Source organism: Zalophus californianus, chromosome 8, assembly GCF_009762305.2.
Source record: "Zalophus californianus isolate mZalCal1 chromosome 8, mZalCal1.pri.v2, whole genome shotgun sequence".
Taxonomy (NCBI): Eukaryota; Metazoa; Chordata; class Mammalia; order Carnivora; family Otariidae; genus Zalophus; species Zalophus californianus.
Genome location: NC_045602.1, coordinates 94,917,105 through 94,941,592, shown reverse-complemented (window position 1 = coordinate 94,941,592; position 24,488 = coordinate 94,917,105). Strand labels below are relative to the sequence as shown.

Below are 24,488 nucleotides of genomic sequence, written 5' to 3'. Positions count from 1 at the left end.
TCTGCACTTAGCTAAAGGGTATTAAAATCAGAAATGTTCCTCCTGGCCAACCAGACCTCAGTGACACCCAGCAGCTGGGTGACACTGGTCCAGAGCTGGAAGCACTGAGGCTGAACAAAGGTGTGCCTTTGATCCTGGCCGTCCTGGCCGCCTCTGCCCTCAAACACTAGCTTACTTTCAAGATACAACTTAGTACCATACTGACTAGCTTTTTTTATTCCTAACTTAACATTTTTGTAAATTTAGTAAGCCTTACCCAATTAAATCTGCCAATAATAAAGTTGCTAGTTGCCCTCCCAGGTGAAAAAATACTCTTAAAGATGACAGTTCGAGTCAAATAGCTTGGGCAGTGAACAAAACAAGAAAAAAGGCCTGAGAAATCAGGCCAGATTAAAGAAAATAATCAGATCAGTTAATTAAGGCAAATATTTTTTGCTTGAGGATAAGAGCAGTGCTTCAACAAATGTGTTAACATCTCTGTGCTACTTTAAGTTTTCTTTTTTGGCATTATAGTTGGTTACCTTTGGTGTTTTTTACGTGTTCTAAACCAAGCGTAAGTTAAATGTATCCTGGATTACAGTAGCTACTTTCTGCTGTAACACACTAGGGAATGTTTATTGGTACTACAGGTGGAAATGATTCCCTCGTCCAGTAAGGTTGCGAAACAGGCCAGCATTGCTACTGGGGTTCATCATGTACAGTAATGTATCCAAGTCTCTGAGAAGCTGAACTGTAAAGAGATTTGATTAACAAAGGCTCAACCTTAACCTGGGGTTTCCTAAATTTACTGGAGCAGGGGGCACTGTTTTTCACAGCACATGTGTTACTATTCCTTAAGCCATTACAGAGCTCAACCAGTGGGGTAAACTGATTACAGCATGAAATTTGACTAAAACATCTTGGTAGCAAAAAGACCTTGTTCGGAAATACAGTAACTGTAAATTATTTCCCAACTGGTGTTTTCAAAAGCATGTAGTGCCAATGGCCACTGTTAAGAAAGTACGGATATTTACAAGTTAAATTAATCCAAGCACATTCAATTCTACAAGGATGAACGTGTTTAGGAAAGTGGCTGGGAATGAACATTTTATTGAGCAGTCACGATGTGCCAGGTATATTCTGTTTCTAATCTTCAAAATGAGTTGGCAGATGCCCATTTTATGAGAGAAGAAACTAAAAGATTAAGTTACAGATTAGTGGCAGCTGGGAATGGAATTCGAGTCTGTGAAGATGTGAAGAGGTTAGAGATTTCAGGTGAGTGCACTAAATACCTTTATGAAGAAGACAAGCATAAAAAAACACTTTTAAAAGTTACTGTAGAATGTAACTTGAACACTTCTAGAAAAACACTTTCAAAAGTGCAGGTCCATCTTGAAAGCATTACCTCAATTAGATTTCCTAATACGTGATATGAACCAAAAAAAAAAAAAAATGTTTGGATTCCGATAAAACTAATGGTTAAAAAAATTTTCTTGCAACCCCCCCACCCCTCACTAACCCAAGAACATTTTAAAAATAATTCAAAAAATAGCTATCAAAGACTCCAATTCCTTACTGGTGAAATATACAAAAACTTACGGAATCACAAGAGTTCCGAACGATTAATTTATAAAAATAATAAAACACTTATCAATATGAACAAGAACATCAGGATTCACTCTCATCAATGTCCTTATCTGGGTCTTGCTCTGCAGCCTCCTTTTCCTGTTGCTGTTTCTTCCAGAGTTTGGCCATGGCCAGAAGCTTGAGGTTGGGTTGGTTGGCAGCATCTTCCGGAAAGATGTAATCATAGTACTCTTCCCAGCCTGCATCAGACTATGGAAAAAAAGTAAAATGAGATAAGCCAACACGTGGCTGAAACACCCTGCAGTTACTTTAAAGTGGAGAATTTTCACTGCAAAACCCTGGAGTGTTCAAATTCAACTTATGTTCATTTACAAAACACCACCAAAGCCCATCACAGAAAGAACAAGGGCTGGGCCTGCAAGATTGGGGTGAACAAGTAGTTATGGGGTAACCAGGTGATGCAGATTAACAAGGGCACGGGGTATAATGAGCACTGGGTGTTATATGAGACTGATGAATCACTGAACTCTACCTCTGAAATTAACAATACACTTATGTTAACGTTATGTTGATTAACTGAATTAAAAAAAAGTAGCTGTTGGGGTTGGTGTTGCTGCAAGTGGAGCTCACGGAGAGCTAAAAACCAGTGGAAAAAGATCCTAAAAATTAAAGCAGAGCTCTTCTATACTCTAAGATTTTTTTTTTTTCCCCATCTTGTAGTTTTCTAAGGTTTTAAATTTTTAAAGACTGGGACACCTGGGTGGGTTGGCTGGTTAAGCAGCTGTCCTCAGCTCAGGTCATGATTCTAGGATCCCAGGATCGAGTCCCGAGTCGGGCTCCTTGCTCAGCGGGGAGCCTGCTTCTCCCTCTGCCTGCCACTCCTTTTTCTTGTGCTCTGATAAATTTAAATAAATTACTTAATTTTTAAAGACTTACTTCATACTCAGTACGAAAGCCATCAATCTGTGCACTACTATTCTGACTCCCTGCCCTTACAGCCCCACCTCGAACTGGTCACTGATTTGGCTTCCTACACATTGCTCTAGTTCCAGCTTCCACCATCACTTGCTCTGCTTATAACAGCTAGCTTCCCAACAGATCTTCCTCCAATCTAAGCCCATCAAGTATGCCTGCAGGAGATGCCAACCACTGGGTCATGTCGTTTTGTGCATAAGAACCTTCCTATAGCTGTGTTTCCATGGTAGCCAGGCTGCAACTGTCTCCTACTCCAGGCTGTCTGCTCCCATGCTCAGATTGTACATATGGCACTTATAAGTACAAATTTCAAAGTCAGATGCATTTCTGCTCATCTGACATGAGATGACCAGCTCCACAGGCTCAGTTCTTACCCCGTCATCAGCCTGGACCTTTCTTCTCTTCTTGACTTTCTCTGGCATGAGTTTGTCTACTCTCTCCTTATCCGATACTGTTCCAAATTCATCTTCAAAGCTTCGCCAGGATTCCAGCAACATAAGTCTCTCTTCCTTTTCTTCACAGTTCCTCATGGTTTTGTTAGCCTCTTCATAAATTTGTCTGCATTTAGCCAAACTTCCTTCTTTCCCCGAAGACAGCTCAAACTGTGCAAAGCTGATCCATACCTTAAGAAAAATTATTATAGAAGCAAATTAACCACGTCATCCAGAAAACGATCATGTAATAATGCTAATTTCTAGTTAATGACATCTGAACATACTAATGTATTCATCTGTAGTATTCCAAAGAACATATTGATTATATGCTTCAATGATGTTGAAGCAGTCTGCTTCTATATCCAACTAGGTGTTTGAAATGGTCTTAAAATCCTGAAAAGAGTTTAACTTTTTATTCAATCCTGTGATATTCAAGTTACTCCCATGCAGTATAAATATTGACCTAGTATAAGCTTTATATTCCAAAGTCCTCTGAGACTCATGGGCTCTTTCTAAAAGCAAGAAAAGCACTAAAAACAACAACAAAAAAACCTGATACACTTAAAATACAGAAATACGATTATTTCCTTTAGAACTGCTGATTTAGGCAAAATCAAAGAATCAACAGAGTGCAGGATACCTTGACATGTTGTGTCCGCTGAAGCAATCTTCGGTAAAGATTTCGTGTTCTCTCAGTTTCTTCCTGCTCAATTTCAAAATCAATATATGACTTCCAAAGCACCTAAGAAAGAACTTAATAAGTCAGCCTTGACATTTAAAGAGCAACATGTCCCTATCAGCTTAATGACCATTCCAACCTAGGACATCCAGGAACCTAGGACTTCTATGAACAATTAAAGAACAGGTAGCATCTGGACACAATAAAAACAGTGGCATTTACAAGCTGACCAAAACTTGGCTACCATTCTACATTATGAGATAAAATGCTTTGGATTCATTTTTGGATTCTCTTTCAGAGCTTTTCAAATGCTGGACTTACCAAGAAAAGCTCAGAGACTTGCCAAGTCTCCCAGACACTGCCATGATCCTGTCACATACAACTGACATTGCCAGGAGATGACATGGCTCGATTATCCAGGATTTACTCTTCTTACCTCCACTGTAAATTCCTTGATAGGTTTGAGTTCACCTCAACAACTATTCAGTAAACAGTAGTGCACCTGCTAGGTACTGCCTGTCAGGGGACAAGGATGGAGTAACATGTGGCCTGGATGCCTGGGAGCTAAGGCCAACTGATAGAACCATTATACGTAACGAAATGCCCTAATGCAGCCAGTGGGACCCAAGCCATAAAATGCAGTCACATTAGGGCAAGACTCACAAAAAGGCTGGGTGAGTTCAGTGGCTCTCAAATCGGTCCTAGTTGTGGCTTGGCGCCACCTTGTGGCTTGAGTTTAAATAAGGAAGGGACAGGCGAGGACGGTGGCAGTAGTTTAATTTCAGGAATATCCTGGTTTAGATAGAGCTTCTTTTGCTGACCCAATCTGGGAAAAACTGTGCCAGGAGAATTTGAGGATGTTCAGTCTTAACCTTCATCTGCCCTGTTCTCCAGAGCTGCCTGCTGCCTATTTCCTTGCCTGGCCATCCCTGTCCCATCCCCTTTAGTTAGCCTTCTATTTGAAGAAGGGAGGAAGAGGGCCAGTCACCTGCCCCATTATATCCCAACTCATTCTGGTGTCATCATGGGGCTCTGCTGGACTCTGGTATCCTACCAGAGGGCTGCTTCTCCCACTCCCATCTTTCTTCTATCCCCTCAACAGTAAAGTACTAATCTGGAGTAGACAAGACCACAAGTGAGTTTATCTTTATACTCTAAAGTGCACAACATGTAGACGGTCATCTAAAGCAATACTAGGGCAGTATCTTAAACAAAATCATATTCATGTTGAGATTCTCACCTCTGGCATGTCTAAGCGTGGCTGACTGATGGCTAACTCGTAGATTGCCCGGGCTCTCTCAATATCACCAAGGATTGTTTCTAATTCTGCAAATTTAATCCAGGACGTACAATTTTCAGGTCCAAATTCCAAGAACTTTTCATAAAGCTTCCGGCATCTGTCAAATTCTCGAAGCTGCAGCTCCAATTCTATGTAACCTTTAAATAACTTGTTCTTTGGACATTTGCCTATGGAAGTTCCCTGGAAAATAAAATGACCAAACCACTGTGATATGTGGGTTCAACCTGTGTACAGATGTCACTCACCTATCCCAACAGCTCTTCTCTGCTGAGGAAGAACCCTCTGTGCTATCACATTGTCCACACTGGTTCTTGACAGAAGGCCAAGGAAACCCTCTACTTTACCTAGGGGTCAAGAGGGCCTATGCCCACTGGTGCCTGTTCAGCAAGAGAGGGCTGCAGAACTGTCTGCACAAGTATTCTGGATTTTACTTAAGTTTCTCAGGAGCACCTAGGGAATATGGATGTCAGATGGATGAAACCTCCTTTGTTTCCACAGAATGAAAGATGCCTCGCTGCCCACAGCCAGGGCAAGAGTGGCTTACAGAAGGACACCTGCATTTAAACAGCATTTGATCTTATTAAGAGACTTTAGAACAGCTGTTAAGAGGAAGGTGCATGTCATACCCCCGGTTTTGCACAAGATGAGTCTATTCAAGAGCTGATTTAAGATCTAATGTGATCTAACGTCAGATCTTTCCATTCTGAGAAAAGATCTGGTAACTGGCACCTACAGATAAAGCTTCCAATGTTAAAAAAGAGTAATTTAAACATTGTTACCTGATCTTTTTTTTTTTTTTAAAGATTTTATTTATTTATTTGACGGAGAGCGAGAGAGGGAACACAAGCAGGGGGAGTGGGAGAGGGAGAAGCAGGCTCTCCGCCGAGCAGGGAGCCCAATGTGGGGCTTGATCCCAGGACCCTGGGATTATGACCTGAGCCGAAGGCAGACGCCCAACAACTGAGCCACCCAGGCATCCCTCACCCATCTTTCTTCAAAAGGCCATGCATCTTCTGACACATCTCAGGTTATAACGGCAGAATACTTCCATTGCATTCTTAGTGCTTACAAGTTGGACAGTTTCTTTTTTTTTTTTTAAAGATTTTATTTATTTATTTGAGAGAGAGAATGAGAGAGAGAGAGAGAGCATGAGGGGGGGAGGGTCCCCAATGTGGGACTCGATCCCGGGACTCCTGGATCATGACCTGAGCTGAAGGCAGTTGCTTAACCAACTGAGCCACCCAGGTGCCCACAAGTTGGACAGTTTCTACTAAGATTTAATTTCCTTCTCAAAGAAGTCAGTGATGCATCTTGATCCTTCCCCTTTTTTTCAAGATTTTATTTCTTTGAGAGAGAGAGAGCGTGTGCACGCACAAGTACGCATGCGAGCACAGGGAGGGAGGCAGAGGCGGAGAATCCCAAGCAGACTCTGCGCTGAGCACAGAGCCCAGCGCAGGGCTGGATCTCAGAACCCTGAGATCATGACCTGAGCCAAAATAAGAGTCAGATGCTCAACTGATTGAGCCACCCGGGTGCCCCTTGATGCTTTCTTTACTTACCAAAGCTCTTCTGGCAAATGGTAAATTTTTCTGTCTTATTTCAAATTGTGCGTATAGTAACCACATCTTGGCAAATGTGAACTAGGAAACAAAAGCACAAAAAACATCTAAAAGAGTCGTTTCAATTACACTGAAGTTATGCCATTTGCTACGACGTGGATGGAACTGGAGGGTGTTATGCTAAGTGAAATAAGTCAATCAGAGAAAGACATGTATCATATGACCTCACTGATATGAGGAATTCTTAATCTCAGGAAACAAACTGAGGGTTGCTGGAGTGGTGGGGGCTGGGGGGACGGGGTGGCTGGGTAATAGACATTGGGGAGGGTATGTGCTATGGTGAGCGCTGTGAATTGTGCAAGACTGTTGAATCACAGATCTGTACTTGTGAAACAAATAATGCAACATATTAAAAAAAAAAAAGAAGATGGCAGGAGGGGAAGAATGAAGGGGAGTAAGTCGGAGGGGGAGACGAACCATGAGAGACGATGGACTCTGAAAAACAAACTGAGGGTTCTAGAGGGGAGGAGGGTGGTGGGATGGGTTAGCCTGGTGATGGGTATTAAAGAGGGCACATTCTGCATGGAGCACTGGGTGTTATGCACAAACAATGAATCTTGGAACACTACATGAAAAACTAATGATGTAATGTATGGTGATTAACATAACAATAAAAAATAAAAAAAACAATTGCACTGAAGTTAAAAATTTAATAAGAGGCCACATGCAATTAGATTTCCGTAAATATTCAGAGCTAGGACAGATGTATTTTCTTGTTTTTAAGCAAATATGATGTTGTTTATTTCACAAAAGTTACAGTAATTCAAATACTTTATCGTACTGTATGGCCCTGCCACCCCTACTGAGAATTGGCTTTGTTTTCTGGGTATGCTTGTGAGCAGGCAGAACATGCCATCTCTACTCTAGAAGGTAGTTCAGTCAACATCTCTACTTGTTTCTCAGGCTGGGAAATAGGGCAGAGATAAATGTCTCAACCATTTCCAGAACTCACACACTAGTGTTCACCCATGCACACTTATGTCCACTCTGATGCCAACAAACACCTGTTCGTTGTTTCCTGCACATGCTGTGTGCTCTTGGGATGTGTGTCTTCCTCCTTCCACTCAGTCATTCCAGTTACCCACCCTCTTCTGAATTTCTACATTATCTGTATTTTTTCATTTGTCAATGCAGGCTGTCCTCTCAACCAGATTGTAAACTGTTTTCAGAGGCAAAGAGCATACTTTTGAAACCTAAGTTTTCAGGGTGCCCTGCAGAGCAAACTATTCAAACAGTAAGTATTATTTCACAAGTAATAGAAGCAGGATTTTGACACTTTGGAACAGAACATTTAGAGCAAACATACCTTTTTATGAGGAATTAATTCCAAAGAAGCTTGATACACCTGTCTTGTCCTCTCAGGATCCTGTATTAGGATAAGAAATTTTCACCGACTACTGAAGTCTGTTACTAATGCTAGTTTGGTTAGCACTTGTAAAAACGTACACCCCCACCCAGAGTGTTTTCACAGGGTGCTATTCTCAAACCCTGATTTCATCATTTATGATCAAATGTGAACTCCCTGTGGCCCTCAAACTCTGGTTAAAGAATCACCAACGAGATAGCCATCAATCTCTGAGAGCTTGTCTGTGGAAAGGCTTTTTGCCTGATAGCAGAAAGAGATATTTTATAGTCTCAGATCAACAGCACAAAGCTAGTCTCTCCCAATTAATTTATACACACCTGATTTCTCAAAATCCCACTTGATCTTTTACTAGAAGCAAAGATGTGTCATCTAGCTGTGATCCCTATTTAGGAGGCAGCCCAGAAAACGATACAAAATAAGCTAAAGCCTGCTTCATTGTTCCAAGTTCCAAGTGATAAATGTGGTGCCTCAGGCTTGAAACACAAAATGCAACAAAACCAAAACACCTCACCTGGGCCCACCACAGGTATACAGAGTTTAAAAGGCTGCAGAGAGACTATGTAACTGTATGGCTGAGAATCTAGAACGAGATTCCTGTTTCTGGGATTGTACATGTCAGTATCCACTGCTACCCACAATGGCCGAGGTGTACACATAGGGCTGAAGCAGCCAGGGAGGGGGCAGCCATCAACAGCTGAGGCATAATTCTGTTTTTACCTTGGCCTCCAATTCTTCATAGAGTGCATAGTTGACCCACAGATAGATGTAGCGCTTCCAGTGCCGCTTCTCTTGAATGGGTGGCACATTGGCAATGGCTCTTTCATAGACTTCTCGAACGGTTTCTGCTTCTGCATCACTTTCCACCAAGCGCAAGTAATCAAACCATGCATCGTAATTGTGTGGATTAGCCTAGACAGACCACAAGTTTAATGAATAAAAACCAAACCAAGAGCTATACTTGCTGGACTCTGTGAGGTTAAAAAAAGACACTAGATTGACTTCCTGTATTTTAGCAACTGTTTAGCACCTATCTCATTTAAAAAAATACTATTCCCGGGGTGCCTGGATGGCTCAGTCGGTTAAGCATCTGGCTTCAGCTCAGGTCATGATCTCAGGGTCCTGGGATGAGTCCTGCATCAGACTCCCTGCTCATCAGGGAGTCTGCTTCTCCCTCTGCCCCCACTCATGTTCGCACTCTCTCTCAAATAAATAAAATCTTAGAAAAATACTATTCCTGAGATATCATAAATAGAAAAGAAAAAGGAACACAGGAGACAGATTATTTTCCAGGTGTCCCACAGCAAGGCTGCTTTCATATACAACCACCACCCCCAAGATAATTACTCAATAATTAGACGCCTACTTTTATAAATGTATTTGTTTATATACCTGACTGCATATCATCATGTCTAGATTTAAAACTACAGTGGATGATGGGCATTGAGGGCACATGACATGACATCGCAACTAATGCATCATCAAACATTACATCAAAAACTAATGATGTATTACATGTTGCCTAACTGAATTTAAACTAAAAAAAACTTAAAAAATAATAATAAAAATAAAATAAAATTACAGTGCAATTAGAACCATGGTCACAAATGTGAAACTTGCCTTCTCAATTAATAGTCATTTATCTTGAATATATCTTGCTGACCTCATTTAACACCAGACTCGGTCCTTTAGTGATATCCTAATTCATCTGACTAAGCAGAAGTTTTTAGATGCACAGCAGACCAGTAAGGGAAAATGTTACTATCTTTTTTTTTTTTCCAAAGATTTTATTTATTTGACAGAGAGAGACAGCGAGAGCGGGAACACAAGCAGGGGGAGTGGGAGAGGGAGAAGCAGGCTTCCCGCTGAGCAGGGAGCCCGATGTGGGACTTGATCCCAGGACTCTGGGATCATGACCTGAGCCGAAGGCAGACGCTTAACGACTGAGCCACCCAGGCCCCCAAAAATGTTACTATCTTTGAACTCAAATCAAAATAGTACATTACAAATAAAGAGATGAGAATGAAAACATATCTACAATATATGTTTTGTTTAAGCAGTTAAGCTAAACGGTAGTGCAGAAAAACTGTTTGGCTCAATCTCTGCCTCTTCCATCTTCAGAAAGGAGTTCACATGGATTCCCGGTTTTGCTCAAGTTCTACGGCGCACCAGCAGCAACCAACATGGTAACTTTCAACATGTGGGTGTCAGAGCAAACCCAAGTGCTACTTGCTGCCCTCTCCTATGAGCCCTGCAGACTGCTGCTGCAACGGCTGCCAATCACTGCAGACGTGTCAGCAAGAGCGTGATCCCTGGAAGCCCCCCCGCCTGCTATTCTTCGCTTCACCTGAGCTGCTGCTGGTCGGCACATCTCTGTCACCTGCAGGGTTCGGCGTCCGCACCAGCACTCACCTTCACCTCTTCCTCATATTGGAATCTTCGTTTGCTCACAATGATGTCTTCAATACCCCGTCGATCACCGAACTTCTTCTCAAAGATGGTATAGTTTTTAAAGAGTTCTTGGGCCTCCTGCTTTGAAATTCTATCCAGGGCATACTTGTAAATCACTCGTACCCTTTCAAACTAAAAGTAGACAGGAGGATTACTTCTACAACACAATACTCTCACTTGAGCCACAACTTGGAAGGTAATTATGACATCACATACTACTCCAAAGTAAGACTTTTCTTCTCCCCCTTGTTGAGGTCTTTATTTGTCAGGGTGTACTGACACTCTCCTTTGAGCTCCATACTTAATACTGTCTACCTGACTCTGCCAGTTGGGTGTCATCTGTGCATCTCAGACTAAACAGGTCCAGAACTGACCTCCTGATCCTCACCATCAAACCTGGGTCTGTCTTCCTGGTCTTGGTAAGCAACACCTACCGTCATGCCCTTGCTCAAGCCCCGAACCCCAGGGGTTCTCCTTGACTCCTTTCCTGTCCTCATCCCCCACCTTCACTACTTCAAAGAGCCCTGCCACTTTTGTTTTCCAAGTTTATTACCCATAAAACCCTTTAATGAGGAGACCAAATGACGAACTCTCAGGTTACACGCGATATTCTCTATATATAGCTATAAAGGCTTAATTTTCAAGCAAAGCACAACACAATTAGGACACTTTAGTACAATCTATAATCGCTCAGTTCCCAATCTGCAGCTAAGCCACAAATGTATGCTGTTTTCCTTGAGAGATTTTGGAAACGTTTTTTCCAAGGATAAGTGAATAGAAAATGGAATGAACTCAATGTGCACAAGTAATCTTTCCTAAGCTGTTATGCAATGTAAATGAGTTCTTCAAGTGTACTTACTTCTTTTTGATTTTCTTCAAATTTGGCAAAGGCAACATAAAGGTGTTCATCCATATGCTCATCTCCAAAGAATTCAACAGCTCTCTCGTACACTTTCCGTGCATGGGCAAAATAACCATGTTTTTCTTCAAAGCGAGCATACTTGATCCAGTTCTTAACATCAGGGTGCACGAGGACAAGTTCATAGGAATTAAGGAAATATCCCGCAAAACAAACAAACAAAAAACAAACCCAACCCCCAACAACACAAACTATGACTATAGAGTTGATAAAACACGTGCAAAGGCATTGAAGAACCACTAAACTGTGACCTCTGAAGGGGGCCTCGTCTTGTTCATCTCTCTTCCTCCAGGACTTACTCAGTACTTCTGTAGTGGGTACAAATGGGAGTTTGGAGAAATGAAGAAGCTGAAGCCTGTTATTAACCATGCTATCCTGGACAAGTCATTTAACTTGTCTAGGACTCAGTTTTTTCATCTGTAAATACAGAAAAAGAACCCTAACCCAACCACAGTGGCTTGAAAGGAGGAAATGTGTGTAAAGCTCTTAGCAGTTTGGGGCCAAAGGAATGTGCTCAATAAATGGCACCTACGTATTATATGCTCAATAACATTAGTATTGGAATTAACGATTAAGAAAAAAAATGTTACAAAAACAAAACTGCTAACTAGAGGCAGAAGAAAAAGGTTTTTTAGGGTTTTTCTTTTTATTGAAATATAGTTGATATTGAAAAAAGTTCTGAATTACCGTTTTATTTCTTAACAGATGAAATCTATTTTTCATCTACCTCGCTTGAGGAACTCATTAATTCCAAAGTAGTAATACGTTAAAAAATGGCAATGAAATTAAGGACATAGGCTCTGAAGCTGCAGCTGGGTTCAAGGCCCATCTCTGTCACTCCCGGAAAGACCCCGGCCATGCCGCCTCTCAGCTGTGCCTGCATCTCACACCCCACAGGCTGGAGTAGTTCCCGCACTGCAGGGCTGTCCGAGGATTAAGTGTTGATATTTGTAAAGTGCTTACAATAATGCCTGATGTGTAATAAGCACTATAAAAGCTTCTCTTAAGCTAATCATATTAAAACAGGGCAGAGGTCATAGAGACCTTAAAATTGCATAATAAAGTTGATGCTTGGGCGCCTGGGTGGCTCAGTTGGTTAAGTGACTTCCTTCGACTCAGGTCATGATCCCGGAGTCCCATGATCGAGTCCCACATCGGGGTCCCTGCTCAGTGGGGAGTCTGCTTCTCCCTCTGACCCTCTCTCCTCTCATGCTCTCTCTCACTTTCTCAAAAAAATAAAATCTTTAAAAAAATAAATAAATAAAGTTGATGGTTTTTTTTCTGGGTAGTTATGTTCTATGAAGTCACTTAATTAGCAAATACCAAATCATCCTTCCTAAGGGAAATAAGTGTACACACACACACACACGCACACACACACTGCTCATACAGATTATAATCTTAAATCCTAAAAACAACTCCTCTTGGTAGATTCAATTTTGTTTTATAAAGGAATAAACAAGGTTTGGAAGTGTGAAATGACCTGAGGCCACCCCCCCAACACGTGCCAGAGAAGGGACTCACACCCATCCAACTGGCCCTGGAGCCAGAGCTTGTTAGGCTATACTATGCTGTCCTCCTGTCTCCATCCTTTGGATGGACTCCAGTAGTGGTGCTAATGACCAACACCCTAGAAAAACCTAGGGAAAAAACCCCGGACAAACAGGACTGGCTACAGCAACCAAAGCCCTGGTATGTCACTTTCCATAAGGAATGCCAAAATATAAACAAACCCAAAGTTTTGCCAAAAAAAGCTCAATTACCCAGACCACAAACTTCTATTTTGACCACACTATGTCTCTAGAAAATAGTTATGTAGCTCATGAAGCAGATGAAACTTGTATCTTTGACTTCCGGGCCTATGTTGATGGGGATCCATATGTGCAGACCATGACTCTTACTGCCCGGGGCGGAGTAGCACCCAGGAAAGTAACAGCACCACTCAGACTGACTCAAAGGATATAGCGTTTGGGGGGAGCACAGAAGATGGCAGAGGAATAGGGGACCATATTTCAACTGGTCCCCTGAATTTAACTGGGTATCTACCAAACCATTCTGAACACCAATGAAATCAGCCTGAAATGTAAGAATATATATCTGGATCTCTACATGCAGAAAATCTCTGGCGGTCTCGAGGTATGAAGGGCAGAGCCGTGATTCTGCAGGCAGATATTGAAAGATAAACAGAATGGGAAAGGAGCTGCCATAAGCTGGCGCTGAGAAGGTGATATAACACCAGAGTGCAAAAGCATCCTGCGTTGGGGACCGGACACAGACTCACAGACCTGTAGCAGCGGGAAAGGACTTTAGTCCAGCCCCCAGACAGGATGTAGGAGCTGCGGGTGCGCAGGGCAGCTCATGGTTTTAGTAGCACAAAGGGCAGAGACCGGCCTTGGGATCAACCTCTGGGAGAGCTGCTGTGGGGCACACACCCAGGGAAGCTGAGGTTTTTAGCAGCGCAGATAGAAACAGAGACTGTGTGTCCTGGAGAGCTCAGTGAAGAGCAGACTACGATTCCTCTGCTCTGGGACAGAGGTCTGGGTGCAGTCATTTCTGCTCTGGTTCTCGGAAGATATGCCAGAGACGGAAAGCTGCCAGAGAACAAAAGCTCGAAACACTGGTTTTCACTGGGCCCACCGCCCCTCCCCCCACCAACAGGGGGCCAAGCAGGGTTGCCTGAGTAAAAGTGCGGCAGCACCCTCCCCCAGAAGACAGGCTGGAAGAACAAGAGGACAACAACGTTAGGGGTCCCTATAAAATAGGTACATCTTGCTTGGGTCGTGGTTAATACTTTGGACTCTGTACATTCCCTCAAACATCCCTCAACAGAATGACTAAGAGGAAGAACCCCCAACAAAGAAAAGAATCAGAGACTGTGGCCTCTGCCATAGATCTAATGGATATGATATAAGCGGGATGTCAGAAATAGACTTCAGAGTAACAATTATGAAGTCGATACCTAGGCTTGAGAAAAATATTAGCAACAATATAGAATCTCTAAAGGTAGAAATGAGATCTAATCAGGCCGAACTTAAAAATGCTATGAATGAGATGCAGTCTAAACTGGATACTCTGACTGCCAGGGTAAACGAGGCAGAAGAATGAATTAGTGAGCTAGAAGATAAGATGATAGAAAAGAAGGAAACCGAGGAGGCCTGGGAAAAACAGCATAAAGCCCAAGAGATCAGACTGAGAGAGATTAATGACGCCATGAAATGTTCCAATGTTAAAATTATTGGAACCCCTGAGGGGGTGGAGAGAGAGAGAGGTCTAGAAGATATATTTGAGGAAATCGTAGCTGAGAACTTCCTTAATCTGGGGAAAGAAACAAGCATTCATGTCCAAGAGGCAGAGAGGACCCCTCCCAAGATCAAGGTGAACAGATCAATGCTCTGACATATAATAGCACAATCTGCAAATCTTAGAACAAAGGAAGCAATCCTGAAAGCAGCTAGACAGAAGAGACTTCTTACTTATGAGGGAGGAACATCAGAATAACGTCAGACCAGTCCAGAGGGACCTGGCAAGCCAGAAAGGGCTGGCAAACATATTCAGGGTACTAAATGAGAAGAAGATGCAGCCAAGGATACTTTATCCAGCAAGGCTGTCATTCAGAATGGATGGAGATACAAAGAGCTTCCAGGACAGGCAGAAACTGAAAGAATATGTGACTACCAAACCGGCCCTGCAAGAAATATTAAGTGGGGGTTCTATAAAAGAAGAAAGACCCCAAGAGTAATATAGACAGAAATTTACAGAGACAATCTATAGAAACAGGGACTTTCAGGCAACATAATGACACTAAAATCATATCTTTCAATAGTCACTCTCAACATGTACGGCCTAAATGCTCCCATGAAACAGCACGGGGTCGCAGATAGGATAAAAATACAGGACCCATCCATCTGCTGTATACAAGAGACTCATTTTGAACCTAAAGATATATCCAGACTGAAAGTGAGGGGATGGAGAACCATTTTTTCATGCCAATGGACCTCAAAAGAAAGCTGGGGTGGCAATTCTCTTATCAGACAAATTATATTTCAAGCTAAAGACTGTAGTAAGAGATACAGAGGGACACTATATCATTCTTAAAGGGTCTATCCAACAAGAAGATCTAACAATTATAAATATCTATGCCCCCAACATGGGAACAGCCAACTACATAAGCCAACTGTTAACCAAAATAAGAATCATATTGATAATAATACTTTAATAGTAGGAGACCTCAACACTGCACTCTCAACAACAGACAGATCATCTAAACAGAAGATCAAAAAAAAAACAAGATCTTTGAATGACACATTGGGCCAGATGGGCTTCATAGATATATACAGAACATTCCACCCTAAAACAACAGAATACTCATTCTTCTCGAATGCACACGGAACTTTCTCCAGAATAGACCACACACTGGGTCACAAATCAGGTCTCAACCGATACCAAAAGAATGAGATTATTCCCTGCATACTTTCAGACCACAATGCTTTGAAACTGGACCTCAATCATAAGAAGAAATTTGGAAGGAATTCAAACACTTGGAAGCTTTCAAGACCATCCTGCTAAAGAATGTTTGGGTCAACCAGGAAATTAAGAGGAACTTAAACAATTCATGGAAACCAATGAGAACGAAAACACATCAGTCCAAAACTAGCCATCCAAGCCTCACTCAAAAAAGTAGAAAAATCCCAAATGCACAAGCTAACCTTACACCTAAAGGAACTGGAGAAAGAACAGCAAATAAAACCTAAACCAAGCAGAAGAGAAATAATAAAGATTAGAGCAGAGACCAATGAAGTAGAAACCAGAAATACAGTAAAGAAGATCAATGAAACTAGAAGCTGGTTCTTTGAAAGAATTAATAAGATCGATAAACCTCTGAACAGACTTAATCCAAAAGAAAAGAGAAAGGACCCAAATTAATAAAATTATGAATGAAAGGGGAGAGATCATTACTAACACCAAGGAAATAGAAACAATTATTAGAAATTATCATAACTATATGCCAATAAATTAAGTAACCTGGAAGAAATGGATGTCTTCCTGGAAACCTATAAACTACAAAGACTGAAACAGGAAGAAATTGACAATCTGAATACACTGATAACCAGTGTCAAAAACCACTGAACCAGTAATCAAAAACCTCTCAAAAAACAAGAGTCCAGGGCCAGATGGATTCCCAGGGGAATTCTACCAAACATTTAAAGAAGAAATAATACCTATTCTCCTGAAGCTGTTTAAAAAAATAGAAACAGGAGGAAAACTTCTAAACTTCTATGAGGCCAGCATTGATGCTAAAACCAGGCAAAGACCTCGTCAAAAAGGAGAATTACAGACCAATATCCCTGATGAATATGGATGCCAAAATTCTCAACAAGATCCTAGCCAACAGGATCCAACAGTACATTAAAAGGATTATCCATCACAATCAGGTGGGATTTATTCCTGGGATGCAAGCGTTGTTCAACATTCGCAAATCAACCAATGTGATAATAAAATAATGTAAATATATAATATAAATAATATATATAATAATACATACAATAATGTAAATAATATAATATCAATAATATAAGGTGATAACACTAATAAAAAACAAGAAACATATGATCCTCTCAATTGATGCAGAAAAAGCATTTGACAAAATACAGCATCCTTTCCTGATTAAAACTCTTCAGAGTGTAGGGATAGTGAGAACACTCCTCAATATCATAAAAACCATCCATGAAAAGTCCACAGCGAATATAATTCTCAATGGGGAAAAGCGGAGAGCTTTTCCCTTAAGATCATGCACACAACAAGGATGCCCACTCTCGCCACTTGTTCAACATACTAGAAGTCCTAGCAGCAGCAATCAGACAACAAAAAGAAAGAAAAGGTACTCAAAGTGGCAAAGAAGTCAAACTCTCTTCACAGATGACATGATACTTTATGTGGAAAACCCGAAAGACTCCACCTCCAAATTACTAGAACTCATACAGCAATTCAGTAATGTGGCAGGATACAAAATCAATGCACAGAAATCAGTTGCTTTTCTATACACTACAATGTAACTGTAGAAAGAGAAATCAGGGAATCAATTCCATTTACAATAGCACCAAAATCCCTAAGATACCTAGGAATAAACCTAACCAAAAAGGTTAAGGATCTATACTCTAGAAACTACAGAACACTTATGAAAGAAATTGAAGACAACAAAAAAAGATGGAAAAACATTCCATGCTCATGGATTGGAAGAATAAACATTGCTAAAATGTCTATGCTGCCCAGAGCAATCCATACTTTCAATGCCAACCCTATCAAAATACCATTGGCATTTTTCAAAGAGCTGGAACAAACAATCCTAAAATTTGTATGGAACCAGAAAAGACCCCAAACCGCCAAGGAAATGTTCAGAAAGAAAAACAAAGCTGGGGGCATCACGTTGCCTGATTTCATGCTCTATTACAAAGCTGTGATCACCAAGACAGCATGATATTGGCACAAAAACAGACATGTAGATCACTGGAACAGAACAGTCTCCAGAAATGGACCCTCAACTCTATGGTCAACTACGATAAATCAGGAAAAAATATGCAATGGAATAAATGGTGCTGGGGAAATTGAGCAGCCACATGCAGAAGAATGAAACTCAACCATTCTCTTACACCATACACAAAAATAACTCTAAATGGATGAAAGACCTCAATGTGAGAAAGGAATCCATCAAAATCCTAGAGGAGAACATAGGCAGTAACCTCTTCAACATTGGCCACAGCAACCTCTTTCAGGACACATCTCCAAAGGCAAGGGAAACAAAAGCAAAATGAACTTTTGGGACCTCATCAAGATAAAAAGCTTCTGCACAGCAAAGGAAAGTCAACAAAACCAGGAGGCAACCCATGGAATGGGAGATATTTGCAAATGACATTACAGATAAAGGGCTGGTATCCAAGATCCATAAAGAACTTCTGAAACTCAACACCCAAAAAACAAATAAGTCAAAAAGGGGCAGAAGACATGAACAGACACTTCTCCAAAGAAGACATACGAATGGCTAACAGACACAGGAAAAGTGTTCAACATCATTAGCCATCAGGGAAATTCAAATCAAAACCACACTGAGATACCACCTTACACCAGTTAGAATGGCAAAAATTAACAAGGCAGGAAACAACAAATGTTGGAGAGGATGTGGAGAAAGAGGAACCCTCTTATACTGTTGGTGGGAATGCAAGCTGGTACAGCCACTTTGGAAAACAGTATGGTGGTTCCTCAAAAAGTTAAAAATAGAGCTACCCTATGACCCAGCAATTGCAGTACTGGGTATTTACTCCAAAGATACAGATGTAGTGAAAAGAAGGGGCACAGGCACCCAAATGTTCATAGCAGCAATGTCCACAGTAGCCAAACTGAGGAAGGAGCCAAGATGCCTTTCAACAGATGAACGGATAAAGATGTGGTTCATATATACAATGGAATATTACTCAGCTATCAGGATGAATACCCATCATTTCATCGACATGGATGGAACTGTACGGAATTATGCTAAGTGAAATAAGTCAAGCAGAGAAAGACAATTATATGGTTTCACTCATATGTGGAACATAAGGAACAGCATGGAGGACATTAGGGGAAGGAAGGGAAAACTGAAGGGGGGAGAAATCAGAGGGGGGAGATGAACCATGAGAGAGTATGGACTCTGGGAAACAATCTGAGGGTTTCTCAGAGGGGAGTGGGTGGGGGGATGAGTTAGCCCAGTGATGGGCATTAAGGAGTGCATGTGTTGTAATGAGCACTGGGTGTTATGCGCAAATAATGAATCATGGAACACTACATCAAAAACTAATGATGTACTGTATGGTGACTATCATAACATAATAATAATAATAAAAAAAGAACAAACTGAGGGTTGATGGAGGGAAGGGGGTGAGGGTAGGCTAAATGAGTGGGTCTTAAGGAAGGCACTTGTTTTGTTGAGCACTGGGTGTTGTATGTAAGTGATGAATCACTGAATTCTACTCCTGAAACCAATATTGACTGTATTTTAACTAACTAGAGTTTAAATAAAAATTTGAAGGATAAAAAAAGGATATAGCGTTCATAAATGGTGCGGGCCCGGTCCACCTCTTTGTATCGCAGCTCAAAGTTGATGTAGGAGTGCCAGGCTTGCTCCTCAGGCTGCCATTCCATCCAGCGCTCAAACACCTGCCGGGCGCCAGCAATGTTTCCCAACATCTCCTCCATGTATGTGTACTTGTACCTTTAACAAAATCATCCCCAAATATCTGTCATGGTCAAAATTACTTAGGGGAAAAAAAAATGATCTTTTGTACTTTGTAATTCTAACTTTGTTAAATACGAAGACTTAGAGCTTTATTTTCCCCAAAGCTTAAATCGAACATGTTTTCTTATCAAATATAGATCTGGAAAGGATGAACCACAGGAAATAAAAATACATTTTTCTTAAAAATTGCTTAGTTCAACAATACGTTTCTTATGCATAAAAGATTGCAACCCACATTTTAGTTTTGATTACACAGCTATTACATGTAGTCATTATGACTTAATATACTACAGGACATTAAAAACTACTTATAGTATGTTTAAAGAAGTAGAATGTAAATTAAATATATGTGATTGCAACGATGTGAATAAAATAAATACACTAGACTGCAGAACTTTTCTAGCCTACAAAAAGCTGCTTTGGTAGATCAGAAACTTACCAGAACTGGTTGACTCGAGGCAGAGTTGTTATGGCCCGGTCCCAGATATTTCGGGCATGGTTGACCTGGCGATTCTTCATTTCCATTTCTGCATATTTCAGCCAGAGTGTAATATTTCGGTAGTCTACATCTAAAGCACGCTCGTATATGGATCGAGCCCTTAAGAAGCCAGATTTGGAGAACATCAAAAGTAGTATATACAACACATGGGGCAACTATCTCAAACCATCTGCAGTGCCCTGCTATTTTATCATGTGTCCACCATGAGCCAGGTTCTGGGCATAAGAAAGTGAAAAAACATGTTTTCAGGAACCTAACAAACTCTTACAGAAAAATAGACACGCACGTAATTTCACCACAATGTGGTAAACATTATAATCAAGGTTTACACAAGGAAGCAAAAGGGAAGAAATAATAATGTCTGATGCGAATGGCTAAGTAAGTAGGAGGTAACTGCAGAGTTAAGAAGTTGAGGAAAACTCCAGAGGCCAAGGTGGGTAGGGGAGAGTGCTCACTGCAGGCAGAGAGAACAGCCTAGTGTAGAAGGAGGAGACACAATGTGTTCGGGGAGTGGCTGGCACATGGGCACAGCTGGGGCAGTGGGTATGCTGGGAAAATGCGGAAAGCCTGGGCAACAGGAAGGGCCAGCTTGTGACTTTTATCTTGTTGGCCACTGGTTTCCAGTGAACAGTTTTTATTTAAAAAAAATCCCAATACAGAGAAAGCAGATAAAAGTGCGCTTCTCTGACTGTAGTGTGTGCTGGAGGCGAGACCCACCTGTAGCGTCTCCCCTGCTGCTCCCCCAGACTCGCCTACCACAGTGCCCCTGAGGCCCCTCAAGGGAACCCTAGGGTTCCACAGAACAACCTGGAAAACTACTACCAAAGGCACACTCTTTCACTTGTGCTATAACTTTTTCTACTACTTTTCTGTCTCTTAACTCAGGACATCATTACATTTGAAATTATAGACTCAGGAATTTTACCTTTGAATCTCCTTTAGACTCTCTTCCCATTGTGCGTATTTTATCCAGTTACTAATCACAGTCCTGTTTTTTCTTATATTATCTTCAAAAGTCTGGAGGAAGGGAAAAAGGATCAAATTGAAGGGAAAAGTAAGTAAAAATGACATCATCCTTTGTCTATTAATCCTGTTCTAAAAGTTTTATTCAGTTTGTTCTTATTTAGGAAAAATTACATCCTGGAATCCTTGTGAGAAATAAGAAACTCACTAATGAAGGTTACAATCTCAGGTGCTTCTTTAAAGTCTTACACACAAAGAGAAAAACTTTAGACATAAAGAGTTATTAGCAGATTTGTTGATACTTTCTCTTATTGCTCATAACTAACTGATACTTGTATATATTCTATACTTGTTCCTAGTATGAAAATGTTTTTTTTGACTATTTCAGTCCTCTTGGTAATGTCTCAGAATTTCACACATCACTAATACGTAGATACAACGGGGTTAGTGGTTTAACACCTGGATGGCTAAGTCGGTTAAGTGTCCGATTCTTAATTTCGGCTCAGGTCATGATCTCAGGATTGTTGAGTATGAGCCCCCAGTGGGGCTCCATGATATGAGTATGGAGCCTGCTTAAGATTCTCCCTCTCCCTCTGCCTCTGCCCCTCCCCCTGCTTGCACGTTCTCTCTCTCTGGAAATAATAAATAAAATCTTTAAAGAAAAAAAAACTGCCCTAGAGTGAGGATTCTAGGGTGAAGAGGTCAGATTCCCAAGTCCTCTCATGGCTCTTTTCCAAGTCTTAATTCCTACCACAGAAGGTGGTACAGAGACAGGACATAATGTGGCCTTGGTTAAGTCCTGCCCCTTCCAGCTGTCAGACATTCCACTTGTCTGCTATCCATCTTGGATTCAGCACCAAAAATTAGATCTCTGGTGGATTTAATTTCTTTATACTTTCAAAGACAACTCATGGCATATTTTCTAAAGTTCAGCAAAAATGCAATTATCTGGTAACCAGAAGTTGCACTACTTGTGGCTAGAAACACTAACCTAATTTTATCTTATAGCCTCTCTAAGCAATGAGGAACTTTGCAAACTCTATCCTATAAACTCCTAAAAATGTTATTAATAGACTGGAAAATGACGGACTGACCTTCCTTTTTCTTAGTTTGTAATCGTTTAGCTCTTCTTCATCTGTGATCTTCTGTTGAGGTGGAGGTGGAAGAAGCTCAAGCTCTCTTTCTTTAGCTTCTCTTAAGAGTTGCTCAGCAGTTATTTGTACCTCAGCTGGGGCTTTGTTTTTCACCTTTTAAGACAGGAGACATTTTCATTTTTAGTAGATGCTCACCACACAACGTTTAGGAAGCAAAGAAACATTTTTTAGGATGTGAACTTTCTAAGTATTAATACAAGATGCCCTCTTTGTATGACAGGTTTTCATTTCTCTACGAAATTAAAGAGAAAACAAGGTTTTCTTCCTTTGCACGGTATTTATTACAAAGCCATAGGTAAGTATGAAGAGAAAAGGGAGCAAAAATAGTAAGTGTTTCCTTTTAGATTAGTGTAACAATAGGGGCACCTGGGTGGTTCAGTCGTTAAGTGTCTGCCTTCTGCTCAGCTCATGATCTCAGTGTCCTGGGATCGAGCCCCGCATCCGGCTCCCTGCTCAACGGGAAGCCTGCCTCGGCTTCTCCCACTCCCCCTGCTTGTGTTCCCTCTCTCGCTGTCTCTCTCTCTGTCAAATAAATAAATAAAGTCTTAAAAAAAAAAACCAATAAACTTTGAGGCTGCTTAGGTAAAATTCTCACTAGAGGTTTTGTTTTATCAAAACGTGTGCTATCTTTTCTAGTGTTGCCACTTCTATTTACAGAATTTTTCAATTATGCCCCAGGTGGACGATAATGCCTCAAACTGCATTTGTTTTTTTCATGGCATTTCAAGTCAAAGACAATATTCAGTAAATTCCCATCATTAGACTGTAAGCTTCTTGAAGTCTTAGGGCTATGCTGCCCAACATAGTGGCCATGAGCTAATGTAGTGAGCCCAAATAGAGATGGGCTCTAAGGGCAAAATATACACTGGATTTTGAAGACTTCGTATGAAAAAAAAAAAACCACAATAAACTACCTAATTAAATTTGACTACATGTTGGAACAGCAATACCTTGGATAGAATGGATTAAAGAAAATATACAGTTAAAATTAATGATGACTCTTTTGACTGCTTAACATAGCAACAGGAAAACTTAAAATTATATATGTGGCTCACATTGCATTTCTGTTGCACCACTGGTGCCCAATAAAATTTTATGGAATTGAGGGGCACCTGGGTGGCTCAATCAGGTAAGCATCTGCTTTGGGCTCAGGTCATGATCCCAGGGTCCTGGGATCAACCCTCACATCATGCCTCCTGCCCAGTGGGGAGTCTGCTTCTCCCTTTGCCACTCCCTCTGCTTGTGCTCTCTCTCTCAAATAAATAAATAAATAAAACCTTTTAAAAAAATTATGGAATTGAATTATAAGAAATATTAACTGTTTAATGTCATGTGTGGAATGATTTTGTTAGTAATGATGATGGCTTATATGTAATCACAGACATTGTGCTATGTGACTTATATAAATTATCTCTGGAAGTCATCTAAATGGGTATGTAAAGGACAAGCTCAAGAGAGCCACCTGGGCTGGAGAAACAGACTGGAGTGAGGGCATCTGAAAAGGTTCAGGGCAAAGCCTGTCACATATGAAATAGTAAGTATCAGCCACCGATGGAAATATCAGATAACATCAAATTTATTGTTTAATTAAATTAACGCCACTACACAACCCCATGCCCTCTCATTCCTTCCACTCTCAGCTGGGCTAACTCCTAGTCAGCCATCAAGTGTCAGTTTAAATATCACTTCCTCAGCAAAGTTTACTCTGCAGACCCCTCACACAACCCCCATTATTCCACGGCATATTCTACGCTGCCTCACTAGCATTTGGTAAGGTTGCAATTTTTCACTGACTCGTGTCTTATGTGAACGCTGCACATCGCCTCATTAGATAGTAGCTCCCCAGCGCCTAGCGCACCGCCCAATTTCTGCCGAGTAGCCCCACTCCTCCCCCAGCAAAAACACGTCCTAGAACGAAAGCCACGCCAACAAGGGGGTTGCCCCGGGGTGACAAAAGCCTGCACCCCACCACCAGCTGACCCTTCCCCTCCTCCTTCCCCTTGGCCCACATGGGGTACAACTGAGGCTGGCACCACACTCTCGCCGCGAGCCCCAAGGAGGCTTGGGCAAGCCCAAACCTCAAAGCCGCTCACGGTCTCCTACCTTGGCCACTTTGGGAATCCTCTGCTTCCCGGCCGCGGTGGAGGCCGCCATGGCTGCAGCAGCCGACCTCGCGCCAACCTGGACCCCAGAAATAGGCCCCGAGGGTTGGCCGGAACCCCACCACTTTCTGACAACAAGCGGAATCCCGGAACAGGAAACGGAACTAGCTGGTATGACCTTTGACTTCCCTCACGCGC

At 41.5% G+C, this 24,488-nt stretch overlaps 1 protein-coding gene across 2 annotated transcripts; it reads right to left on the bottom strand.

Moving 5' to 3' along the window:
* Positions 1–1,591: 1,591 nt before the first annotated feature.
* Positions 1,592–24,446, bottom strand: CRNKL1 (crooked neck pre-mRNA splicing factor 1). Of its 2 annotated transcripts, XM_027623980.1 has the most exons (14): positions 24,292–24,446; positions 22,129–22,281; positions 20,997–21,088; positions 20,012–20,170; positions 19,382–19,548; positions 11,247–11,425; positions 10,349–10,519; positions 8,657–8,848; positions 7,880–7,939; positions 6,514–6,594; positions 4,895–5,134; positions 3,616–3,717; positions 2,916–3,164; positions 1,592–1,815 (listed from the first exon to the last, which is right to left on the bottom strand). In XM_027623980.1, the coding sequence occupies exons 1-14, from the start codon at positions 24,340–24,342 to the stop codon at positions 1,648–1,650; spliced, it is 2,064 nt and encodes a 687-aa protein (XP_027479781.1). In that variant the 5' UTR covers positions 24,343–24,446; the 3' UTR covers positions 1,592–1,647. The 2 variants fall into 2 exon arrangements, with proteins under 2 accessions (XP_027479781.1, XP_027479782.1); XM_027623981.1 differs by lacking the exon at positions 7,880–7,939 and having other exon boundaries at positions 24,292–24,435.
* Between the last annotated feature and the right edge of the window lie 42 nt (positions 24,447–24,488).

Coding starts and splice junctions, on each gene's coding strand:
- CRNKL1 (XM_027623980.1), bottom strand. CDS start 24,342: ATGGCGGCCTCCACCGCGGCCGGGAAGCAGAGGATTCCCAAAGTGGCC. Junction 20,171..20,996: donor AGTCTAAAGGAGATTCAAAG/GTAAAATTCCTG, acceptor TGGCTTCTTAAG/GGCTCGATCCATATACGAGC. Junction 3,165..3,615: donor AGCGGACACAACATGTCAAG/GTATCCTGCACT, acceptor ATTTTTCTTAAG/GTATGGATCAGCTTTGCACA.